Source organism: Sinocyclocheilus anshuiensis, unplaced genomic scaffold, assembly GCF_001515605.1.
Source record: "Sinocyclocheilus anshuiensis isolate Anshui unplaced genomic scaffold, SAMN03320099.WGS_v1.1 scaffold813, whole genome shotgun sequence".
In the NCBI taxonomy this organism is placed as follows: domain Eukaryota; kingdom Metazoa; phylum Chordata; class Actinopteri; order Cypriniformes; family Cyprinidae; genus Sinocyclocheilus; species Sinocyclocheilus anshuiensis.
This window is the reverse complement of record NW_015540942.1, coordinates 1241962-1267257: the sequence shown is the minus strand read 5'-3', so window position 1 is coordinate 1267257 and position 25296 is coordinate 1241962. Positions and strand designations below refer to the sequence as shown.

The following is a 25296-nucleotide window of genomic DNA, read 5'->3' as shown; positions in this document are numbered from 1 at the left end:
ATACTGTGTCTGTCTTCTACAGTACATCTGCTGTGACGCTCTAAATTCAGTCACAATAGGAAGATATTTCAAAGACACAAAGGGATTCATGTTACGTATTGTGTTAATAATTAGATTTTATAGAAGTCCAAAACACTTGAGCACTTACATTTGTGTAAAAATTAGTGTTTGTTTTTTTTCTGTTGGGTATAGGACCAAGCCTTCATGTCTTGGCAGCAGACTCAAGCCATATGTTTTCTTCCATGGACAGACACAGCAGCTGGGTGGTAGGCCTGCAAGCTCCTCATCCATCAAATCCGTCTTCTCTTGTGTTTTGCCAGTTTATTGTGACAAGGACCTGATTTCAGTGCAGTCTCTATAGACTCTACACATAGACTTTTTGATTTCAAAGAATAATATTATTTTGTGATTATAACTGTACATATTTTACAATATGATATCGGCCTACTTTTTGTTGTCATATGCCTTTTTACCAATTCATGTGACACAGGAATCTTTCTATTCCCACCAGGCATTATCCAAAGTAAAGAGTTTAAAAACGTCAATGCTGTTTAATTTCTTGATGTACTTTTGTGAATAGGCTCAACAGATGTTTCTTAATTATGCGTGAACTTAAGACACTTGTATTTAATTTTAGCTCTCCCCCAGCTTTATAATCAGAGTTAATATTGATTTATATATTTTTTATCACATTTGTATCTTCAGAACACATGACTTGACAAACATCTTCTCCTCCTCATCAGAGATAACAGATTGGAAAATTAAGACATGACCGATATTTGTTTTAATCTCATATGCGGGAAAGATCACTGTCAATCTTCTGTGTTAACCTTTTCCCTTTGCATGTATCAACTGCACTCTACAACAATGAACAATGAGTCCTATTTCCTCTGTCACGATTTGCTGTTGATGTAAGATTTGCTACTGCTGTGATGTCAAGCAGAGATGCAGAAAAGATGATTACGTTATAAAAGCATTTGGATTAAGGTTATTTAATCAAACCTGCCTGTATGAAATGGGTTCAGCTTTTCTGCCCTTTTTTCTCGTCATCCTCTCATTATATTCCCAATAATTCCTGCTTCTACAGTGACCTTACCCAACATTACCTCTTTAGCAATGATCTAACAGATGAGGGCTGCGTTTCCCCCAAAAAATTGTAGGCCTAAGTAAATCATAGAACCATTGCCACCAATGCCACGATGCTTTTGAGAAACGCAGCCGAGTTCTGCTTCACTGCTGATGCTTTGCAGATTTTGCTTCTGAGCGGTTGTTTCTTGTATACATTGTGCTTACTAGTGCGTCCACTGGGAGCTCCTTAAGCATCATTAGTTTCACATGCCATCAAAAAAATAAAAAAGGTCTCTCTTTAGAGCTCCACATGCCCTCATTTTGATCTGCTGTTGTGTTCAGACAGATAGAGTTTATAATAAACAGAGTTAAGTGAAGTGGTGAATTGGGAGTAATTCGTTTTTAGATAGTATTTTATTTTAAAGTTAATTTACGGATCCATTTTTCTTATTTTGTGTTATGTCTCTGTACTCTGTACAGATTCCTGAACGAATGGCTCAAATGAATGGCTTTTTAAAAATGTACTTATTTGGGAATGAAATTAAATACATTTATTAGACAATGATGCATTAAATTGACCAAAAGTGACAGTAAAAATGTTTATAATGTTGCAAAATATTCAGCTTTCAAATAAATGCTGCTCTTTTGAATTTTCTATTTATCAAAGAATCCTGAAAAAAATGTATGACAGATTCCACAAAAAAATATTAAGCACCCTTGGTGAGCATAAGAGACTTCTTTCAAAAGCTTAAAAAAAGTTGTACTGACACCAAACTTTGTCCATAGTGTATAGTTAAGGCCAATTATAAAACTTAATTTATAGCTATAAAAACTTTTTTCCTCTTCTTTTGGCAATGAAACTGCATTTTTTGTTTCCAATATTTGTTGCTTAAAAGTGCTAGAAGAATCGGTAAGGAATGAAAAATAAATAATAATAATAAAAATAACCGGAACCAGAATCAGAACCAGAACTCTTCACGATCCCTAGCCTCATTCATCACATTTATTATTAACAGGTTTCACTAAGGTTGACCACAAAGTGTTTTATTTTAAACAATGTGCATTGTTTCATAATTGGAAGTAACTTTTTGTCAAATGTCTTTAAAGTATGGTTTGTTTCGTTCTTTCTTTTTAATAAATGTCACTTGGTTTGATATTTTTATTTCATAATGCAAAGATATAAAATTCTTGTGGCTAAAGTGTACAAATAATTTTATGGGTCCCTATATAACTCCAGTGTGTCACAGTGTTTTTTTTTATTTATTTGTGCTGTGTTTTTCAGTTTTTTTCCCTGAAGTTATATTTAGATATTCTGGAACTCATTGACACACATAAAATCTCAGTAGTGTCGTAGTGGCCAGTGAGTGAAGTGCTGAACTTGAGTTCATGGTTCAGTGCACTGTTTGCAGCGATGCTTCTTTGGGGCTGGGGGAGGCCTAGGAGCCCATGAGTGTGCTATTGAACAGGCCACAGGTGTTAAGGTTGCATGAGGCCTTCAGGGCTTCAGTTGGAGCTGTCAGTTTCGATCAAGTTCTCTAATCGAGATATAATGCTACAACCGCCGCACCAGAGGGCTGAGATAAAAACTGTAGTTACCTCAGTTGTGGTCACCTCAACAGAGAGTTCAGATGCCATTGTTGTCCTTACATCCTTCAGTTCACTGAGCTGCATTAGCTTCATAGACCCGATACACTGCAGTTATGTTGATTCCTATGACTCTTTGGTCAGTGTTGCTAGCGATTTTCAAGTGGCTGCAAGAGCTCCAATACCAATACAATACCTTTGCGGCACAATTTCCAACCTAACACAAAAAAGCAAGTCTAAGGAAAACTGTGCCACAAATCAAAACACATCATATGGACATTACCTGCTTTGTATCTACAGAGTCAGTTTCATATTATCATATAGTTTGAGTCACTTGGGCTGCAGGTGAATGATGATGAATCGCTGTTCATATGGGGTCAGTCAGTGTTATTGAGGTCTCACTTCCTCTTCATAACTTGTTCTGCCATCGGCGGTTGGAGTGACTGTTCACTCATCCTGCCATTGCTTAGATTTCACCGGTGGTCTGCTGCCAGATAATTGTTCTCATAGAAATGCACTTATACCAGTTGCCTTTGCAGTAAAGCACAAGCATTTAACAGCAAAAACTCATTGTCGTTGCCCACGGGTGTTTCTAGCTTTTCATCAATCCCCCCCCCCCAATTAAAAAAAGTGCACCCATACTTTGATACACTTTTTTTAATAGGCTACTGTTTTGGATATAAATGGATATAAATGATCTTTGCCCACAGAACAGTCATTTACAAGCTGCACATGCACGTAGTGAAGGCATTTGCGAGTTTTGTTTCCTGTAATGGTTTTGTAGGTAAATATCCACCTCATCTATTGCTCTTTTTATTATTATTTTTCTGACTTACAAAATTTCCTGTTACTATTGCAGTTTAAGAAACCACTGCAAATGATTCAACGTGTGAGTAAACTGTCTGAATTAATCAGTCTGAATCAATTTCAGACCTTTTTGCAAACTCGTTTGACCCATTAAAATCAAAAGAGTGATTCATATTCAAACAGCTGATAAAAAACACACATGACTTCATTGCTGAAATATTATCAGAGAAAATGAGCCTCAGGTCGGCATACGTCAATCCCATTGACACATAAGTATTTATCAGAAATATTTTACTAATGATGCCACTTCTCCCTCCACTTCCTGCCACATGACAAATTTTATCAGAAGATTTCTTGCAAGGAATGAGAATAAGAGACTTCACAGAATCAAACTGGCTCCTATTATGACTAATATGAGTCAAAGAACTGAACGAGGACTAGAACAGAAAGTAATGCAGGAAAAACAAACACTTCCATTTCCTGTAAAAGTGACACAGTTCACAAGCTATTTGAAGACACCAAAGACCTCGGTATTTGCATTCTCGTCTTAACCTCTTTTTGTACCGCCATTTCGACGGATTAGATTAGAATTGATTATTCTTTTCTTCAAACCAGATGTTTATGCAGTGTTCACCTGAGATCTTTGCAGGAAAGCCACAGTTGCCAAGACAGAAGGTTGCGTGACTGACAGTGTGCGTCTGCAGGGTGTTTTATGACGCAGAGCCTGCTAACCCCCTACACATGTTCTCCTACTCCCTCAACCGCAGGTGTGACGGCTCGATCCAGCACAGAAAAGGAGCTTTTTCCAAGTTCTTCTCCTTTTCCCCTTCAAAAAGAGACTCAACTGCTGCATATTAATCTTTTATTGTTTTGTAACATAAAATATTACATCCATTTTCACTGTGTTTAGCTTCTTGATTTGGAAAGATTCTGTATCATGATAATATATTAATAATAAGCAAGTAGTACTGATTTTATTTGTCAATTCTTGTGAATCAGAATCAACGTTAAGCAATATTTATGGCCGATTGAAATCTTTTACTATGAAAATATGCTGTTGAGAAATAAAAGAACATATTTACCCATCATATACTTTCATAGCGATGCTTTCGTAGTTTTGAAAAAGGGCATTTTTAAGAGTGTAACCTGTCTGAGAGGGTTCTTACCCGCAGTTTTTAGGTGTTTGAATCCTGCCGACAATTCCTCAACAAATCAAAAGGACATTTGGGATTTTTGTAGATGGCAAGTAGAATCTTGAATTTACGGTAAAAACCGGCAGCTGTGGTTGCCGGAATTTTACCGTAAAAACTAAGGTAGGTAGGTGAATTTACCGTTAACCATTTAACAGGTTTTTACTGTAGCATTTTTACAGTCTTTTACCGTTAAATTCACGGTCATTTTTGTTTTTGTTGTGCTAATAAAAGGCTAGTCGATTATGTGACACAAACCTGAGAGGCGGACAGTGAAATAAACAGTCAGTATTCCAACAGGCACAGACTGAGTCACCGTAGCCCATTCTGTGACACTTTTGTCAGTTTAACATACAATGATATTTGTATGTGGCATTCAGTCAGAGTGCTGATTACTTTTAGATAATAAACTGATGAGTCTCTTTGTCAGGGAGGGAAATCATGCTTTTTCACGTTGTAATGATCTGTGTTAATGGCCAGGAAGTTGTATAAGGCACAGCTTGATGCTAAAGCCAGATGATACAGTAATACATGGGATGCCTAGTTTTTGTTTTTTTTTGTATTTGGCAAATGAGCGTGCTGAAGAAAGGATTTATTTAACAATATATGGTCATATCTGTCATCTGTGAGTCATGTGCTATTGTCGAAACGTGCAAAACTATAGTGAGGTATATTACTAATGCTGTTATATTTCCTTCACCCTCCTTTAAAGCTGTTATAATATTTCCAGTGTCATTCAATGGAAAATACATCATACATCAAGTGCAGAGTGATTTCTCTTTTAGACGGATGAGCCGTGGGTTTATTTAAGTCTGTCTCTCAGCCGGTTAGCTTTAACCTTATATTACCATGTCAAAGGAATTTATGACGTGGTTGTGTGTGTATCTTTCCAAATAGACTTTTCCAAGAATTTTCCAAAATGTTATCCAGTTCTTTTCAAAGTCACTCACACTGTAAAAAGTAGAGCTCTTAACTGTAAGAAATGTAAATGTAGATGTATAACCTAACATGTATGACATGCTTAATGTTCTGTAATGACTTAATTAAATAAATTAATTGAGATGGTACCAAATGAAGCACAGTTTTATGGTAGAAGAGCTGCCAAAAGAAGCTTTTCTACTTTATGAGAGTGTCATCAACCTCAACCAGGGGGAACACTGGTTTACTAGAATGTTTACAGGATTTTAATTCATTATTGCAGCTTGTGATTTTTTCATTCATGCATCTTTTGTAGCCACTTATAAAAAGTGTTTAGAAAAGTCTAGTTCTGGAAACACAAAAGGTTGAATAATTAAATGAATAAATTGTATTGCCCTATCAACCTATCAAACCATCTTTAAATGTTAATAAAACGGATGGATAAAATACTCACACTTTCATATCCTTTTTAATCACTTACTGACTATAATGAATATGTCCTCCTGCTTTGACATACAATATGTACTATATAACTAATTGAGAGCCTGATGGGATATGTGACATCCTGGCATCGCAACATGTGAATGCTATTAAATACAATTTGTACCTGGATGTTCAGTCATATTGTTTGATATTGCAGGTTTGGCAGTATCTTTTGATTAACAACTACAAGGTTTAAATGTTGAAGGATGACATTTTTCTTCTCACAAGGCAAGAAATAGGTTAGCAATTTGATTGTCACTTGCACTTGCAAATGTAATAATGTCACTTACATTCATTCAAATCCTGGGTGACATTTTTAAATGTTAGACTGTTAAGATATTAATTCTGAATTTTTAAAGATAATGCAGGGACACATGACAATAATTATATCTCTGATATCGTTATAGTTATTTATTGTATACGTTTCTTTTTTCTTAGGAATAGGCTGTAAGTCATAAAAAGCATAAATTAATTTATTTGACTTTTTGCTACATTTCAATTATAGAAGAAAACAGTGAACATAATGGGGAAGATGATCAGAAAATGTCATAAGCTATACTCGAATTGTACCATCCACATGAGCGCCGCAGCTCAATGTGTCGAAGCACTTGCTTTGACTAATAGTGCAAATTTTATCATAAAATATCATTACTGAGGACCTATCTGCAACAAATCCATTCAAAATCTGCATTAAAAAAGCTAAGACTATACAGAAACCACCACATATTTGCATCTAAAAAAGAACTTCCTCATGACACACAACCTTTGCTATTCAGCAAAGACTCAGGCTTTTGTGTGGGTGACTCCTCTTGAGTCAGTGTGAGTTTGGGGGGGGGTCTCGGAGTTGATACATTAGCTCGAGTGACTAGATCACACCTCGAGGGGGTTGAACAAGCCTCTAAACCGTGATTGATGTGGAGCTTATGAACAGCATCACCTAGCTGAGGAAGAGCAGTTAGCATGAGCAAGCCCCAGTGACGTCTCCTGTGCTGAGATAGGACGATTTGGATGCTTTGGGGTGTGGGCCTCCCTGTGAGGGCTCATGTACAAGAGAGCAGCCCACGTCAGCCGCCTCAAGACTAAATCCAGTATCATGACGTTGTGCACATGAGCCAACAACAACTTGAAAGGACTGAAAGAAGTCATCACTGACACTGCCTGTTGCGACAATGAGTCAGATATTAGCTGACCTTTTTAATACTTCTGGACAATAAAGATGATGACACATGTAGAGCTGAACTGTTTGGATGATGATATTAGTTTTATTGCATAGAATAAATGGATACTCATAGTGAAAAACTACAGTCGGATTTTGCACAGGTTGTTTCAGAACCACATTTCACAAGTTTTAAACCAAGAACATGCTAAAATTTGTAGCATACAATTAGTTGGTTTTTTTTGTATTGTTGATTTAGCTGACTGTAGTATGGAGCACTACTAAAATATATATATATATATATATTAAAAAAAAAGATCTCTATGAAGAATTTCAGTCAGGTTTCAGGCCCCACCATATAGCACAGAAACTGCACTTGTTAAAATTACAAATTACTTGCTTCTTGCATCAGACCAAGGCTGCTACCTAACTAGTCTTCTACCACGCTACAATCCATCACGCTCCCTAAGGTCGCAAAACTCTGGACTTTTGGTAGTACCTAGGATAGCAAAGTCCACTAAAGGAGGTAGAGCTTTTTCGCATTTGGCTCCCAAACTCTGGAATAGCCTTCCTGATAACGTTCGGAGTTCAGACACACTCTTTAAATCTAGATTAAAGACACATCTCTTTGGCCAAGCATTCAAATAATGCATCTCATAATCTTGTACTGCAGTTATATCTGATCAAATGCACATCATTATTATTCTTTAGTTTGGGTTAAACAAATCAATTTTGCTTGGTTGGAACAGCAGCTACGCTAATGATTTCTCTATTTGTTTCTCTGTTTTTGCGTAACTAGGATTTACACAAGCTTCAGTCTGGATCCAGAACACCTGAGAAGAGATGATGCCAACCCCTCAGAGGACCTCAGATGATGCCAACCCTGAAACAACATACAGAACTACCACATTTTGCTATAAGTTTGATTGCATCATATAATAATTGCTGTTAATAGTGTTCATCGTCTGTTTGATTACGTCTTTAATTGATTTTTCCGTACATTTCTGCCATATGTACATTAACTGACAGTCACCACTGATAAGCTACCACTAAATATTGTAGAAACTTAATTTGCTGTAAAGTTGCTTTGCAACGATTTGTATTGTGAAAAGCGCTATACAAATAAACTTGAATTGAATTGAAAACTTGAATATATTCACCATTGCCAACTATTAAACTGTACTGTCTTACTATTTCTGTTTAAAGCAAGAATTCATTGGTACATAATTAAATAAAATAGGCTATTAGTTTTATAATTACAGCAATTAGTTTATACAAGATTAGTTAAGCAAGAAGTTTATAGGCTCAGTTAATCAGAAATAATCAGATAAAATTGTCTAAAAAGTGTAATACCCAGGATTACCGATTGCAATTTCATGTGCAATTTATAATAAGTACCAGATAACACAGTAATACCCACAACCATATGATTTCAGTCATTAGTTGCTGTTGTCCTGCATCTCTTAAAGTCATTTAAACGTCCTTTGAGTCTCATTTTATGAATCATTCCTTTGTTTTTTCATTCTTTTCTCACGTAATGTGACTAAACCACGCAGACAGAATGAGTGAAACATCAAGTAAAGACATAATTGAATTATCACAAAGCTTTCTGTGGGAGTATTAACTACCTGCAACATAATCAGTCTGTTGGGAACAAGTTTTATTATTTATGCCTCAAGGGACCAGAAGAAATCAGATGCATTATTGTAGACCCAGGAGCCACAGAAACTCTTTCATTTCTTTTTACCCATATCCTCTTAGTGATTTCATTTAGACCATATGCAAATATGTCACTGTATCTTCTTTAAAATTACAGATTCTTCATTTCCTGTTCCAAATGATGTCGATACATATACGTACATTTTCTGCCTGGAATATAAAAAGCAGCTAGATGCAAATACGACGCAAAGTGACACCTGTGTAAAATGAGCATGCTATTCTGCAAGATCATATTCTTTTACATTTTTTCCGAAGTCAGTTTTCGTTTATCCAGGCTTCCAGACACTACAAAGTATCTTGTATCTTGTTGAACTAGAAGATTAACTTAGCATAAATAGCATAACTTTTTCATACCAATACCTATAGGTTTCAACAGGACTGTCAAACGTGTGTGTAATGATAAAAGATTACAAGTTAGATTTCAGAGAGCGTGCATTTCCACTTGCAGTCAAATAGACGCAAACGTCCTGAAGTGGCTTTCAGAGGTGGTAACCATAACAACAGCGTGTCGATCAAGAGCTTTAAACTGCGATCAGTTTAGGTCGGTACGATGACAGATAGTCTATCATGACAAGTAGCCTACTACTGTCAATATGTGTCACTTTATTCTGTTTGTATAAAACTTTAATGTTTTGTTTTACAAGTCAAATTATTGTATGAGACGAGCCACTAGATTGCGCCTCGGGTAGCTATTGCTTGTACTTACATTTAAAAATTTTGCAGACTTTGTTAAATAGCTTTAAATAAGCCGAAATGCCTCATAAATAGGCGATTCCGTAAAAGTCATTGTATAATTCCCACACTGAGTTTAATATCTTATGGAACAGGTTTAACAGCTATACAAAGGGAACTTGAGAGAGAGAGAGAGAGAGAGAGAGAGAGAGAGAGCGAGAGAGAGAGAGAGAATCTGTGTTGTTAACTTGATAAAGGGTCAAGTAGAAAAAGCAAGAATTACAGTTGATTGCTCGATTAGTCGTGTCTGAGTTTTGATTAGCCGCTGCAATCAAGGTAATCTTTGGAGCGTCATCTACTGTTTTTATTGTATACTGAAGGCCACTCGAACTTAATTCCTTTCATCAGAAACTTCCTACTGACGCAAGACACTCTGAACTTGATGAAAGTTACTTGACAGACACTTGTTGCTATCTGTTCATACAGACTGGGGTTTTATTAATAAGCAACTTGATTAATAATACATATGTACAAAATCATGTCCTACATGTGTAAGCTTAAAGAATAAGATATTCGTTTTAAATTACGTCTCAGTTTCAGGTAATTGATCTGCAGCTGAACATCAGTAATGATCTTAATGAAAATGTCTCGTGAGGTGTATTACGAATGTGTTCATGATTGACATTGGATGTGGTGCTGGGGGCAGAGCTCCTGTCACTTCCACCGCCCGTCTCGTGTTTACGCAAGGCGCAGCACCGTATATAAAGCGCTTGAGGTGCGGGCAGGATAGAACAGATCCGTGAGTGGACAATTTCTTATTTCTGAAAGACCTCGCTAAGAATCGGGAGACGCAAAAAAGAACATTGGAACAAGAATCTTCAAGGTTCCAGTCCAGAGAAATAACTGTACCTAAACTCTTTGGCTGCTGAAAGTAAGTTGTCTTGTGGTTATCATTCTGCATGTGAAGGTGCCAAATCAAAACTTGCGTTTAACATTTGAAAGATGCTAAATTTGGCTTTAAGTGGAAAATCTAGGCTTTATTGTTTTCAATTCAATGTTTAATGTCGGATACAAAAGATGCTTTCAGTGTGTCATTTTTATTAGTGCGAGCACATTCAGCACCATGGACAGCAATCACTTTGACGCTCATACGACTTTCAATTAGCTGCTAGGGGAAAAAACAAAGTTCGATAGTCTGGATTAACATTAAAAAAATAAATAATAGATTTTATTCATTCATAATTATTCCATTTCGTAAAAAGTTTTTTTTTATCATATGGTTTTAAACACATATTAAAGTGATTCGTTTATTAATGCAGTTCAAAGTCTTGATCTAGTGTGTTTTTGAATTTTGATTGATTTAGATAATCGTTCTGACAAATCATTCCGAATTTCAAAGACGTATTTTTTATTAGTGTTAAAAAATGGATGTTTTGCCGTGGTGTTGACTGCAATGTGCACAGCTACTAACTCGCGAAACTATTACAAAACTGTATTTGACGCAACTCTTCCACCTGTTGTTGCGCTCGCACTTTCCTGATCCACCCAGACTTCTTATAAAACGCAGTTTCTTTTAAAGCAACCACAAGAAGTCTTCTTGTACATTAGTTAATGGAAGGAAAAAACCCGCGATTTTTATTTTTCAGATGGCCATCATGCTGAAACCCTGGACCGTCATCGCTACTGTCCTCTTCTGCGTGCTCCTGTGTCTCGGGACCTTTGTGGACGCCTATCCGCCCAAACCAGAGAATCCCGGAGATGACGCTCCTCCGGAGGAACTCGCCAAATATTACACCGCGCTGAGACACTACATCAACCTCATCACGAGACAACGGTGAGGGAGTCACGCTGTGTATCAGACAAATGCACCTGTAAATGCGTGTTTGCTTAAAATATTCTTATCCCCCCACCCGACTTCGGACTTCGAACAGGTGACCATGATAAAAATGATTTCCCTCTGGCATCTTTGCACCATCTCTCAGTAATATGTCAGGAAAAATGTCCAAGTTCTGCAGTAGGATTCTGAAATTGCATTATGGTCCACTTTTCAGTGGCCAAAGGCTCTTCGTATAACAAATCTGAGTGATAAAACCCAAACAGTGCACCTTGGAGAAGCCTCTGAGATTGAATAGGCTACTCATCTGTCATAGATTGATGTTTATCTCAGCCCTGCTCTATAGAGGACTACATTTATTTACATATTTATAGTCTTCTAACAGGCCTTTGACATTTAGGACTCAGACAATGAGTGACACATTCCAATATAAAAAAATACAGTAAATAATTTTTCTCCCCACAATATACTTTAATTCCAGTTTATTCCAAGAGAGTACCTAATGTCAGCCTCATCTCGTTCCAATGCCCTGCTAGTCCACCAAAGAACCTTAAATCTTGCCGGTAAGAGGTCCAAATGAAAATCTTTGATGAATATCTAAAATAAAACCAACAGACATGATGGTTCAAGCAGCTAAACCATGTGTGCGTCACAGTCGCGACTGTATTAAATGAATCCTGGCCTCTTCACAAAGTATTGCTGACGTTCATAATGGGGAGCAGGTGAGATTCTGTAGAGCTCATGTTTCAGATATAACTAAAACATTAGTTTGGTCTCAGGCTCATTGATGTTGCTCGTAGGCATCTATCGAGGAGGAATCTGAGCATGAAATTGCTTTGTGGATTTGAGTGCCAAAACGCTGCCCTTTAGATGTTTTTCAGTGTAGGCCTATTCATCTTGAAGATGCCGTTCTGAGAAAAAAGAACAAGTCAAGTATTATTGCCTCAGCTCCATAATAAAACTTTTTTCTCAATTTCCAGTAAATGTTCTTTAGAACTGACAGTCATGTTTTGTCTGAAGATATAGAGGCTTTGTACCTTTCATCGGTGTGATCAATGTCTTCTACGTGACAGAACTGACAGTCATGTTTTGTCTGAAGATATAGAGGCTTTGTACCTTTCATCGGTGTGATCAATGTCAGAGTCTTCTACGTGACGTGTCTCAAGCACATTCAGCTGTCAAGCGGTCAACAAACATTTAACTGCTAAATTAGATTCAAAACGTCTGGGGTGAAAAGACAGTTTGTATTTGTATCAGTGATTGGTGTCTGACAGATAAAGTGGGCTGACTAGTTCTTTTCACTTCCCGACACTTTCACACACCACAATGAGCCCACTGTGTGAGCAATTTGAGATCATTATTTCAATACTGAAATGTTCCCAGCTAAGCTACACGGCTGGAATGAAGTAATGAGGGAATAAAATGTCATATATCTTACATTCAGGTATGGAAAAAGGTCCACCTCAGAGGATGTGATGGCTGAGTTGCTGTTCGGAGATGACACAGAGCACAAACAGAGATCAAGGTGGGAATCTTTCTTTTAACTTTAACTGCAATTTTAATGTTAAATAATAATAGACTTGTCTTACAACAATAAGATTGTTTCCTGATGTAAATAGTATTCTAAAGGTATTTGGGGTAAATGCAGTTTTTTAAATTCTCGAGGAACACACTCATGAAGGGTGATGGGTTGTGTATTAATAGGAATGAGGAACAACTCATAAATTTTTCACACCTGTTGAGGAATCAGGGGACAGATAGGATTCTTTTCTCTCTGTCCGTCAGGAAGGGAGTGGGTTCGGGAACATGACGCACAATGAATATTTGAAAGGCCTTGACATTTAACAGCCTTAATTAGGCCTCAAAAAGGAAGAAATCGCACTGTGCTTACTAATTGAAAACTGTAAATCACTGACAGAAATTGCAGCATTAATGAAAAGATTGAAGGTGAAATATTATCAGTGAAAACATACTGAATAGGGAATATGCCATATTGATTTCAGAAAAAAATGGCAATGTTGATTGCTTATTAATTACATTTATCTCTTTCAGATATGATGACTCTTATATGTGGTGAAGTTCAGTGACCCCCGTGCTGCCTGTCCTGAGCTAAGCCCACCTGTGCCTCCCACAGAAAACCTCCAGACAGCTAAATGAGAACCAGTCACCATCAACCTCATCCACCTCTTTATTAAATACATCCTCTCTTTTCTTTCATGTGCACAGAACAAATCTCATTAACAACTGTATATAATATATTATAATAGGAACTATCAATGGAAATATATATGTGTATACTTCATTGTGTCATACAGAAATTATGAGTTTTGTTTGTACCATGTAAATTGTTCTATGGGATTAAAAGTTTATTGGTTGAATCGGGCTATTTATTTTGCTCTGGTGGTTTTTGAACAAGCTGTACAATATGCCATAAAGAAAAAGAACAAGTCATTTAAAAAAAAAATGAAATAGTTTGATCGATCGTAGTACATTTTCAATACTTGTTTTTTTTTTTATAAGGGGATTTCTAAATGACCAGCAGATGTCCCTCCTGTGAAATAAAAGAGAGCCCTGTTAGACACGTCAAGAGCATAGCATGTACGGCAAAATACTTTAATTTTATTTTATTTATTTCTTTTATTATTATTTTTTTTGACCACAAGTCAGAGCTAACGTCTCATTCTACCAAAAAACAGCAACTGCTCATTACATTTTTAACAGCAATTTATATGAACAACAGTTAACACATAACACTTATATTATTAGCTATTTATTTAATGCTGCGAGGGTCTGTTTATATATTTGTATAACACGTTAAACAAGTCAGTAAAATTAATTTTCGCTGCTGAACCTGCAACTGCATCTTATCTTATCTGAACTGTTTGGCACTGTTATGTAAATTAGTGAAGAACATTTAAAGCGGGCTGTCGAGAACATTCTATTGTTAACACGCCCCTATAGCCAAACATCAGCTGGTGGGTCCCACCTACTGAGACGTTTGTGCGTTGCCCCTTTATGTCTACGCAATGGCTAGACTCTGATTTGATGCTTTGTAGCGGTTCAGACACCTCTCACATAATCAAAACAACGTTACGAAGCGTCTACGATAAAGGAAAGGTTAGTATCTCTTTTTACGATACACATATTTTCAAAGCTATGTATGTTGTGTGTTGACGCATCCCTCTAAACGTGTGTTCCATTCAGGAATGCGAACCATAAAAGCTAATCGTTTCATCTGCTGTGCTATAGTATATTATTGTTGTCGTCTTATTGTTGTTAAGTGGTTAGGAATTAAGTAAAATTATGAATTCATCCGTTGTTTAATGAGTCTTATAGATGTTCTTCATCCGCATGATTTTCTTTCATTCATCATATTTAAGTTCAGATGTGAATGCTGATTTTGTGTGAAATTAAGGCTGCATCATATATATTTGGTATCGTTCCGTTCATATTGTTGCTGGTGAGTGAAATCATTGAACCTCTTGATAAATCACTAACATCAGCACTTCAGTATTATTACAATAAAATTTATTGTGAAATTATTCATGCCTAACTGTAAGAGAACCAGTGATCAAAATTTAGAAATATACTGTAATTTTTTTGTATGTAAATTCAGCTATAATATATTTGGGATGTAACAAAGGTACAAAACAGTGGCTGAAACATTAATATGAAGATCAGGGGACATTATTATACAGCAATTAGTTTTGGTCCTCTAATCTGATTGCTCAGTTGCAAGAGGTCCGATATTTATTATAACAGCTCTGGGACGGGACACTTTACTAGCTGTGCCCGAAATTACCTCTATTCCCTTATTTTAGGTGTCAGACATTTTGTAATGGTGTTCTAAACCATAGTGAAGTGGTTTGTCTAGTGCACTCATTTAATAACAGCAAAAAAATAAACAAAGAAATCAAAAATAATATTAATAACCGACAGATGATAGTTGGTGGTGCTTTAGTTGAGTGTTTGGTGAGTGCACTAAAAACACATTCATGATACTATTACAGTAGAAGATTAAAGCGTTAATACATATGAATATTTATGTGCTGTCAAAACCATGTGATTAAATGCAAAGAATAATCTGGCATAGTCTCAGCTTCTCGTTATGGTTCCTTAAAGGGGACGTAGACCTATTTGTGTGTGCTGGAGACAGATGGGACATGCCTTTTTCTGGCTCGAGGGAGCAGATGGAGAGTATGGCTGCTTGTGATGTGGGCTGGGGCAGACCAGGGTGTCATTAGCGCAGGGGGCTCAGCGGGGTCTGCAGGAAGGATGGGAATGGAAGGAGGTGGGGGGGGCTCAGGAGTTGCTAAATTATGATAAATTCACTACCCCTCCTTTTTTATAAAGGGCTGGAGGAAGACCCCCTCACACTTTCTCTCAGGGGATCTCACTCAGATGCTGAGTTTGCATTTATACCTGGCCAAAAAGCACTGGAGCAAGTCTGTTGGTAATGAGATTGGAATGTGAGCTTGAGCATCTCTCATGTTTGGCTGACAGCTTTCAAAGTCAATTGAGATCAAGCTCTTCAGCTAGAACTGGACTAGAGTTTCAGGCAGTTGAATGAACTTGACAGTAATCAAGTAATCAAGCAATTAGTGAGAATGGGTTGAATATGATACCAAGATGAAATAATAATTTTTTTATAATTTATAAATTCCACATATTATTGCTATTATAATAAAATAATACTATTTTGACAAATGATTTAAAAATATGTATTAAATGTGTACTTTGTAAATTGTAACATTTAAAAGTATAAATATATAGATATATTAAATTGATACAGTATACATTTAAATATATGCAGTATATAAAAAAAAATATTATTTTACCTGGCCCAACCAGGCAAGTAGAAACTTAGTTTTCTTTGTTTATGAGGAGTTCTGTTTTAAATATATTTTTTTATCTAGTTGAAACAATACGCATATTAATGGTAAAAAAATTGGACCAAAGTTATTATATAAATTAATTGAAAACAGGCTAGAATAATCGATTCGTGGGATTTAACAATCGATATCGTTCCGTAAAAATGATAATCGATTAATATCGAGATATCGATATCGATATTTTTTACCCAGCCCTAATATATATCTGTGTATATATATATATATTTAATTTCTATCTATCTATCTATCTATCTATCTATCATCTATCTATATTTATTTATTTCAACTAGTTGCCATTGCAACAATTATAATTTATGCACTAAAATAACTAGAACCATAATAAAAATGACTGTATAGACAAATAAAAAAAAAACTAATAAAAAAACAGTTAAACAATTTTAAAAAAATATTAAAACTTTTCTAAAATGTAAACGGAAAATCTAAAATTTAAATTATGAACACAAACTACAGTAGTATCTCAGTGATACTAAAATAACACTGATTTGAACACTTTAAAATAACTAGCATCATTTGTTTGCAGATTATTTGGAAATTTTAATTGCAGTTCAATTACTTTTTGGGACCCCCTGTTTATTTGGTATTTTATTTTACATTGTAACACTATAATTTGAATTTCTTTTTTTTCTTCTGCAACATTGCTAATATTAATATAAATATGCTAATATTGTGCTAACTTTGATGTTCAATTTTTTAAAGTTTTAAGCAAACACCTTGATCAGAGAAGCAATTCATGTCCTGTTATTGTGCCTGTAGGTTAACAATAAAGCCTGTTTGTTTTGTGTGGGTTAATAAAAGCAAAGAAGATGGAGCCCTGAGTGGGACTGTGATTAAAGATGGTGGAATAACTAGTGGAACAACAACAAAATCAGAGGTGCTTGAGGCATTCACAACACCTATATATTCAAACAAAGCACAGCCAACACCCATTAATAAAGACCTGCAGGAAAAGAGTTGCTGGAAATGAGCTAGATGAGACATTGGACTGCATTTAAATGTTTGCCTGAACTGAACTGACACTTCATCGCAGTATAGCAGCATCACTCTGAACCCTGTCATGCTTGTGAATAAGCCAGAGTGTGTGAAACAGAGGTGTGTGTGAAGTCTGACCTCTCCATCTCACTGGGACTGCTCTCAGCTACATAAACAACAGATTCACACTAGCATCACAAAACCACATCATCAAAGTGCCCATGTTTTTTATGTTAGATCTTGTATATTGCACTTATTAAAATCCAAATTTGAAAAAGAAGATTTTTTTAGCACAGTTTCCTTTGATTAAATGTGATTTTATTTGACGGCCCAGCAAAATCATTGTATTTGTATATATTAAAGTGAATAGAATAAGTCATCAATCAAAGTCTTTCCAGGAATTTACATTTATGCATTTTGCAGATCCTTTTATCCAAAGCAAGATATAAGTAATTTGTCCTAGAGATAACAATATTCATAGTTATTAGAAAGCTACACTACACTATAAAACAAGCTAGAGCAAAGGTGAATTGCAACAAGAAGAGAATTATTCTTATTTTTATTTCCAAAAAGCAGATTATACCTCTAAAGTAGGCTTATTTGACCTTGTTTACTCTTTTACCTCAAATACATTGAGTACAGACTTTTAAACTGAAGCTCAGCTAAACCCTCTTAAGTGATTTCAGGACTGTTCTGGCTCCCTGTTTAATTTACTCACCCTCATATCATTCCAAATCTGCATGACTTTCTTTCTTTTGCGATACAAAAAAGAAGATATTTTGAAGAATGTTGGTAACAGTTTTGGTGCCCATAAACTAACATTGTATGGACAAGTAAAAAACACTGAGACATTTCTCAAAATATATTTTTTGGGAAAAAAAGAAAGAAAGTAAGTCAAACATGTTTGGGAAGATATCAGATAGTCCAGATTCTTAAGTAAGACATTCCAACTTCCTTGTATTCAGCTTAAATTCCGGGCAGCTGGAATGTATAGCAGCTACTTTCCCCTTTATAGGGAAGTAGGCTACTAGTCACTTAGCTCATAACCTACGTAACATGTGGGAGAAAAAGAATCACTATAGCAACCACCTCCGTCATACAGTGTATGTGAAAATGGTTCATGGTTGTATAGGATTTTTGAGAATACTTTGTTCTCACTATTTGTGTTGAAAGCCTCATAATGTCAGTAGAATGGTTTGTTGTTAATGCTCCCATGGGAAGATCCCTCTTTGAGCTTAAGTAATGAAGGCAGTGTAATCTTCTCTAGCATAAACACGGCTAATTGACTGCTCACTGTGGGCTGTATCAGTACATATCTTACATAATGCATCCTGTTTTGTAATATGATTGACAGTGCAGCTCCTGCTTGTGAGAAAGTGCCGCAAAAACACAACAGATGTCCAGACTTAGAAAATAATTGTTGGATTAGCCATTTGTATGTGTGTGTGTGTGTGTGTGTGTGTGTTTGTGTGCACAAATGAGAGAGAGAGAGAAGTTGTGTCAGGTCTTTACCTCCTCTGATCCTTCAGGTCTTTGAGGGATTACTGCTTACTAGGACATTGTTTACACAGTTTCAGAGCAGGAACTTATGGCAATGAAAACCTTATGGATTGTGTGTCATACTGAATTGGAATCTTATCCATCCATCCATGTCTGTCTGTCTGTCCATCTGCCCACCAGTCTGTTATATGACATAATGTACAGTCAGTGGTCAGTATAGCAGGTAATCAGGACGCTGTATCAGCTCTATTTCATCATACTGACCAACAGATGGAGCATTACCATGCTGATAATAACCTAATAACATGAATCACTGATTTAGTTGTTAGAAATGATTTTATTACATTGGGATAAAGAGACTGTGGAGTGATAGATAAATCTATTACCCAGAACAGCACAGCGGTCATTTATACAGAATTATATGAATTATTATTTGTAGTATGCAGTGATTGACCAGTCTGAATAAAATATTCCAGAAAGTCTATAATAAATACGTAATACAAATCTTTCAGTCTTACTCTTAGCACTTCTGTCACTCCCACCCTCCATCTCCCCTCTCTCCCCTCCTGTAACTCGTGTCTCCAGTGCACCTGCTCCCTGTCATGGTTTCATTTGGAGGACAGGGCTGAATCTAAGCAACCCCCTAGAAACCATTCATTCTCTCCCTCCCACCTTTTAACACACACACACACACACACACACACACACACACACAAAGACTGCATATCTCATTTTATTGTATATATCATCATAGCAACCACAGCTTACTAGTAAATGCCCCCACTCTTTTACATTTATTTTCATTCCCCATCTTTCCTTTGCTTATACTATCCTCTAGCCTAATGACGATGTTAAATATTAATGTTAGAGCTCTCTCTCTGATGCTTTGGTTGCAGATTTCAAACATCATGCCTGTGGCAGCCACCGGCACAGAGCATGGTAAGTATCATCATATATAAGAGTGTTTTTGGCCCTGCCGACTTTTTAAAATAAACTTATAAAACACACTTTTTACACTCTCACTGTTTAATGTTTAATATATCCAATAACAATGTCCAACAGTGAACATACAGGCATCACAAGAGATGTCTTTTACTTTTGAACCAGTTGTGTATTTCCAACATTGTGATTTCCATCACATTTCAAATCATGTATTGCGTTTAACAGCATTCTGTGATGGAAATAACGGTGATGAAAATGATGCTTTAAACATTTGTCATGCTTATTTTAATGTTATAGTTAGCATTTTGTCCATCCTAAATACCCACTTTGCTGTTTAACAAATAAAGCATTAATGTATGGTGAAATGTTTCCAAGAGTGAAAAGAAAAGAAAAGAAAATGTTTTTTTGTTTTAATGAAAAAAGCTTAAAAAACTTTTCCATGTAATATAAAAGCATTTATTTACGGCATATACACCGCCATGGTCCCTAATGCAGACGGCTCAGTCTTATTGCAGCAAACTACTGTTGCTTTGTGCCTGTGGTGTAAACAGTAGCCACAACAAAGTAGTTTAAATCATTCTAAGTATTTGAAGTCGAGCAAAAACTGTATCGATCATAACAGATGAATCACAGAAATAATGGTCACTGAAGGTAATGTGACTGTTTGTGTGAGGATTTTCCTGGCACTGTACTTATAAACATGGACACCCTTGTGCCACAGACACAGGCATATCCAGCTTCATTGATATCATTCCCTGGAGATCCACTGCAGTGTCTGTTAATAAATACTGTGTACTTCTGATGAAACTCTTAGAGTTGATTATTTATAGTAAGGTGCTGTGATCTACCCTAAAAGGTCAGTCCCTCTACATCTTATCGTATACACCCCCAGTCAAATTTCAATAGTTAGAAAACTGAAGAAAGCTTTCTTACTGCTCTCACAAAAATGTACTGTAAAGCTGGAAAAACTGTGTGGCAAACGTCAGGCAAATGCTGCTACAATTTTACCACAAGTTCATATTTCATATACAGTTGAGCTGTACATTTAAAAAAGACCTAATATCGTCCGTATGGTAAGATGTAAATATACTGTAAAACAGATTGTGTGAGTATGTGTTTGATCAAAGAGCACAGTATCACATAAGCAGCTACATAATCAGGCCTCTGTCTTTCCCCCCCAGCAGTGCCGCAGGTGCTGGACATACTGAGTGACAGCACCAGCTCCGCCACCGCCAATGACCTGGATCTTATCTTCCTCAAGGGCATCATGGAGAGCCCAGTGGTCAGTTTTCAGCCCCAAACATAAACAGCCTTTATTGAATAAAAAAAAGTTTTTTTTGAATGACTGTACATTATCCCACTTATTGCTGCTCAACAGTTAAATACATTTATTAAATATTGATTTAAAATTAAGTTAAAATTAATTTATATTTACTGGTCAAATGTTTGGAATAATTAAGATTTTTTAAAAATGTTTTTGAAAGAAGTCTCGTATGCTCACCAAGGCTTCATTTATTTAACTACAAATACAGTAAAAACAGAATTATTATCAATTATTATTGATGTTCAACTACTAATAATGGTTCTTATTATTATAAAATGCTGAAAACAGTTTTTGCTGCTTAATTTGTAGAATTAACATTTACAGAACATTTGTAGATCTACATTTACAGAACATCACGATTCTTTGATGAATAGAAAGTAAAAAAAACAGTTCAGAAAGTTCCAAAAAAGGCAAACACTGCAACAATATTACAGTGATATTAATACCAATGTCCTCAGGTGTAATTTTCACTACAATCAATAATTGAGACACAAGAAGGCGGCAGTTGTATTTGTATGAAACAAAAGACTGCGAGTCTACAGATGAAAATAAATATGGGAGATGTTGTTTTAGTGGCTTAAAAGTTATACTATCCTGTATGGGGATGGATCTTAACCAGTATCAGCCTGAAAAATATTAGAATAATATTGTATAAGAAACATGGGGATACATACACATAAATGAGTAAATGGTAAATAATGAGTATAAGAATGAATACATGATAAATGTCTTTTATATATATCTGAATATGAATAAAATAAGATTAAAAAATAATCTTGTGGAAGTAAAAGCCACAGTAGCAAAATAGGCATTCTCTCATGACAAACCAATAACTGATGATGAATATGGCGCTTAAAAGCTGACTGATCTCTTAGAGTGCAGAGAGTCTGGAGGAGACACGACTGGAGGCCGTGAGGGATAATAATGTGGAGCTGGTGCAGGACATCCTGAGAGAGCTGAGCCCCTTTACGCACCGCAGCAACACCGCCGCAGAGCTGTCACGCATACTCAACCAGCCACACTTCCAGGTACACAGCTGCAGATCAACAAACCTGTCAAATGCAATGGGAATAATAGACAGTCTGATTAATGACTGACACGCTGTGCTTTTGATGATCAGTCTCTGTTGGAGACACATGACTCTGTGGCCACTCAGACGTGTGAGACTCCGCCCTCGAACCCCTGTGCTTTCATGGAGCCGCCCATCAACAGTGTACCGGTGCCAGCTGATGCCATCCGCATGGTGGGCATCCGCAAAGTGGCTGGAGAGCATTTGGTAAGATTGCATTCTCGGTGTTTCTGTGTGCAGATCAGGCTTTCAGTTTTGCTAATCTCTCATACTCAAGATATAACAGCCTTTATCTTGACATTGGTTCCCACAGTAACAAAACTTTTTCTCAGATTTTTTTCCATGCCTGGTTAGAAATCTCTATAGAGAATATACATTTTATATTTATGCTTTGCTCTAAAATATGAAAATGTGAATATACATTGTATATTAACTAAATTCTATAATTATAATTTTTATATAATAGTAATGTTATATTAAATTATAATACTAATATTGTATTTTATAACAAAGCATAGTTATAGGATTAAACAAAATTATTGTATAAAATGAGATTAATATACATTTTGCAAAATTTATCTAGTGAATATAAATTTTATATTAATGAAATTATAGAATTATATATTATATAATATTTCCATATATTAGTAATATTATATTAAATTATAATATTGTTTTATTTTAATACTAATATAATATTAGAGCAGAGCATTATGAAATTATTAAAGGAATTATATTTTTGCTTTGGTGTAAAATATGAGATTAAAGGGGTCATATGATACGATTTAATGTCTTTGGAGTGTTAAAAGCTGTTTGTGCATACAGAAGATCCGCAAAGTCGCAAGGATTAAAGTCTCAAACCCAAAGCGAAATTCTTTATAAAAGTGAACGCTCAGCCACGCCCTCCTAAAATGCCTCGTTCAAACACGCCCCCACATGTCTATGTCACTGTGTGGGAAGATTTGCATAACACCGCCCAAATGTTTACACAAAGAAAGAAGGTGTAACTTTTATTCTCGCTGTAGTATTGTTGCCGCCGCTGCCTTTGTGGAGACGCTGCGTGTTTCGTTGCGATAACCAAACTACTTTGTTTGGCCTTCCAAAAGAGAACACAACTAGTAATACATTTTTATTTACAACACTATTCCAAAACAGCACAACCCAAATATTAGAGTGTGAGCAGCGCATTTTACGAAGGAAAGTTTCCTGAACCTGTAAGGAGCGTAACATTTCCGTCACACACTTGAGGTATTCGGCCAATCATAACACACTGGATAGCTGGCCAATCAGAGCACACCGCGCTTTTCAGACCGATGAGCTTTATAAACACACACATTTCAGAAAGGCAGGGCATAGAGGAGAAACAATAATGTACAGTGTTTTTTGAACCTTAAACCACGTAAACACATTGCATTACACCAAATACACAAAATAATGTTTATTATTATTATTATTATTATTATTACATTAATATTAATTCTACAGTGAGTACAGTGACTTTTTTTGTTAGTATGCTCCAGTAAATTAATATATAAAGGTCATGAAAAAGTCACAGAAATTCATTGTTCAGATTCAAAATGTGCTTAGAGTGTTTTGACTACTTGTTTCTGACTTGTTGTCATGTTGTTTTGTCAGGGTGTGACGTTCCGCATTGAGAACGGAGAGCTGGTGATCGCCCGCATTCTCCACGGGGGGATGATCGACCAGCAGGGTCTGCTCCACGTGGGTGACATCATCAAAGAGGTGAATGGGCGAGAGGTGGGTGACGACCCTCGTGTGCTGCAGGAGATGCTGCAGGAGACCAGTGGCAGTGTGGTGCTCAAAATCCTTCCCAGCTACCAGGAGCCATATCCCCCGAGACAGGTACCATCTCCTCCCCCTAAATACACAATGGGACATGTACAGTGTCTCACTGCCAGGGTACTTGCATGCACAGGGCATCAGTGACCCCGTTTACACCTGGTATTATGTCTCAGGCAACCAGAGGTTTTGTGGCTCCACATATGCACATCACTGCTACCTACTTTCCTCTTGTTTTTCTCTGCTGCTCTTTCGTGGTTGTCATGGATACCAGAGTAAGGAGTGAGCGCAGCAGTCTCACTCTCAGTTAAAGCCAGATGTGTTCACTGTGAGAGCAGACGGGATTGTGAGCGGGAATGTAGTAGCATGTTGTAGACGGTTTCAGTAGACACTATTAGCATTTTACTATTTCAGACTACAAATATATAGTTGTTTGATGTGGTGTATCAGATGGACTGTTAAAATATTTTATATTAAATGACTTAGAATAAGTTCTTTAAAAACCGAACTCATTTCTTACATTTGTTTTAAATCATTTTCAGATTTTGAATTATTGAAAATTGTCAGTGCTGGGTAGTGGGTAGTAACTGATTACATGTAATCTAACACACATACTGGTAAAAAATGTATAGCCTGAATGCACTGTAAGTTGCTTTGGATAAAAGCGTCTGTTAAATGCATAAATTATTATTATTAATTATTATTCAATTATGTAATCTGGATTACTTATTCACACAATTGAAGTAAATTATACATCATTTATTGATTCTCCCTAATTCTTCTTTCTCCCTTAAATTTTCCTTATTAAAACATTTTACAGCTTATATACATTAGGAAAGTCTTCCATTTTTATGGAGCTGCACACTCTAGCAATTTCTGTCATGTAATTTGTAATCAGTAACAGACTACAATCTGTAAGTAATCTACCCAGCCAGCACAGGAAATAGTTCACATCGATAACTTTAACGCAAACTATATTTCAGTCAGGATCACGATTATCCTTGTCGCTACAGGTTTTTGTGAAGTGCCATTTTGATTATGACCCTGCCGATGACAACCTCATCCCTTGCAAGGAGGCGGGACTAAAGGTCTCAAGTGGAGACATTCTGCAGATTGTTAACCAGGAAGATGTGAACTGGTGGCAGGTTAGTCGGTCAACTTAGAAGCACTACAGTGTCTTTGTGCTAAAACGACGTGTTCATTTACCTTTTTTGAGGACCTAAAGTCATGTCTGCTTTTTAGTTAAAATATAAAGATCTCTTTATAAAAGTTGATCAGCCTGGTAAAATTATAACAAACAAATAAAAAATATGCTCATTGACTTGTTTGTACATGATATCTCCACAGG

At 36.2% G+C, this 25296-nt stretch overlaps 1 protein-coding gene and 1 pseudogene across 2 annotated transcripts in view; both read left to right on the top strand.

Moving 5' to 3' along the window:
* LOC107689636 (peptide YY-A) overlaps window positions 1-13668 on the top strand; it is a 48305-nt gene extending 34637 nt beyond the window's left edge. Inside the window, exons 1-4 of one of the 2 annotated variants that reach the window (XM_016487720.1) lie at window positions 10394-10528; window positions 11244-11431; window positions 12876-12956; window positions 13484-13668. In XM_016487720.1, the coding sequence (XP_016343206.1) occupies window positions 11244-11431; window positions 12876-12956; window positions 13484-13508 (294 nt within the window). In that variant the 5' untranslated portion in view covers window positions 10394-10528 and the 3' untranslated portion in view covers window positions 13509-13668. Of the gene's footprint in view, window positions 1-10393; window positions 10529-11243; window positions 11432-12875; window positions 12957-13483 lie in introns of those variants that run through there. The other variant, XM_016487721.1, reaches the window with a different exon arrangement.
* A 765-nt stretch (window positions 13669-14433) lies between these two features.
* LOC107689633 (MAGUK p55 subfamily member 2-like) overlaps window positions 14434-25296 on the top strand; it is a 13068-nt pseudogene continuing 2205 nt past the window's right edge.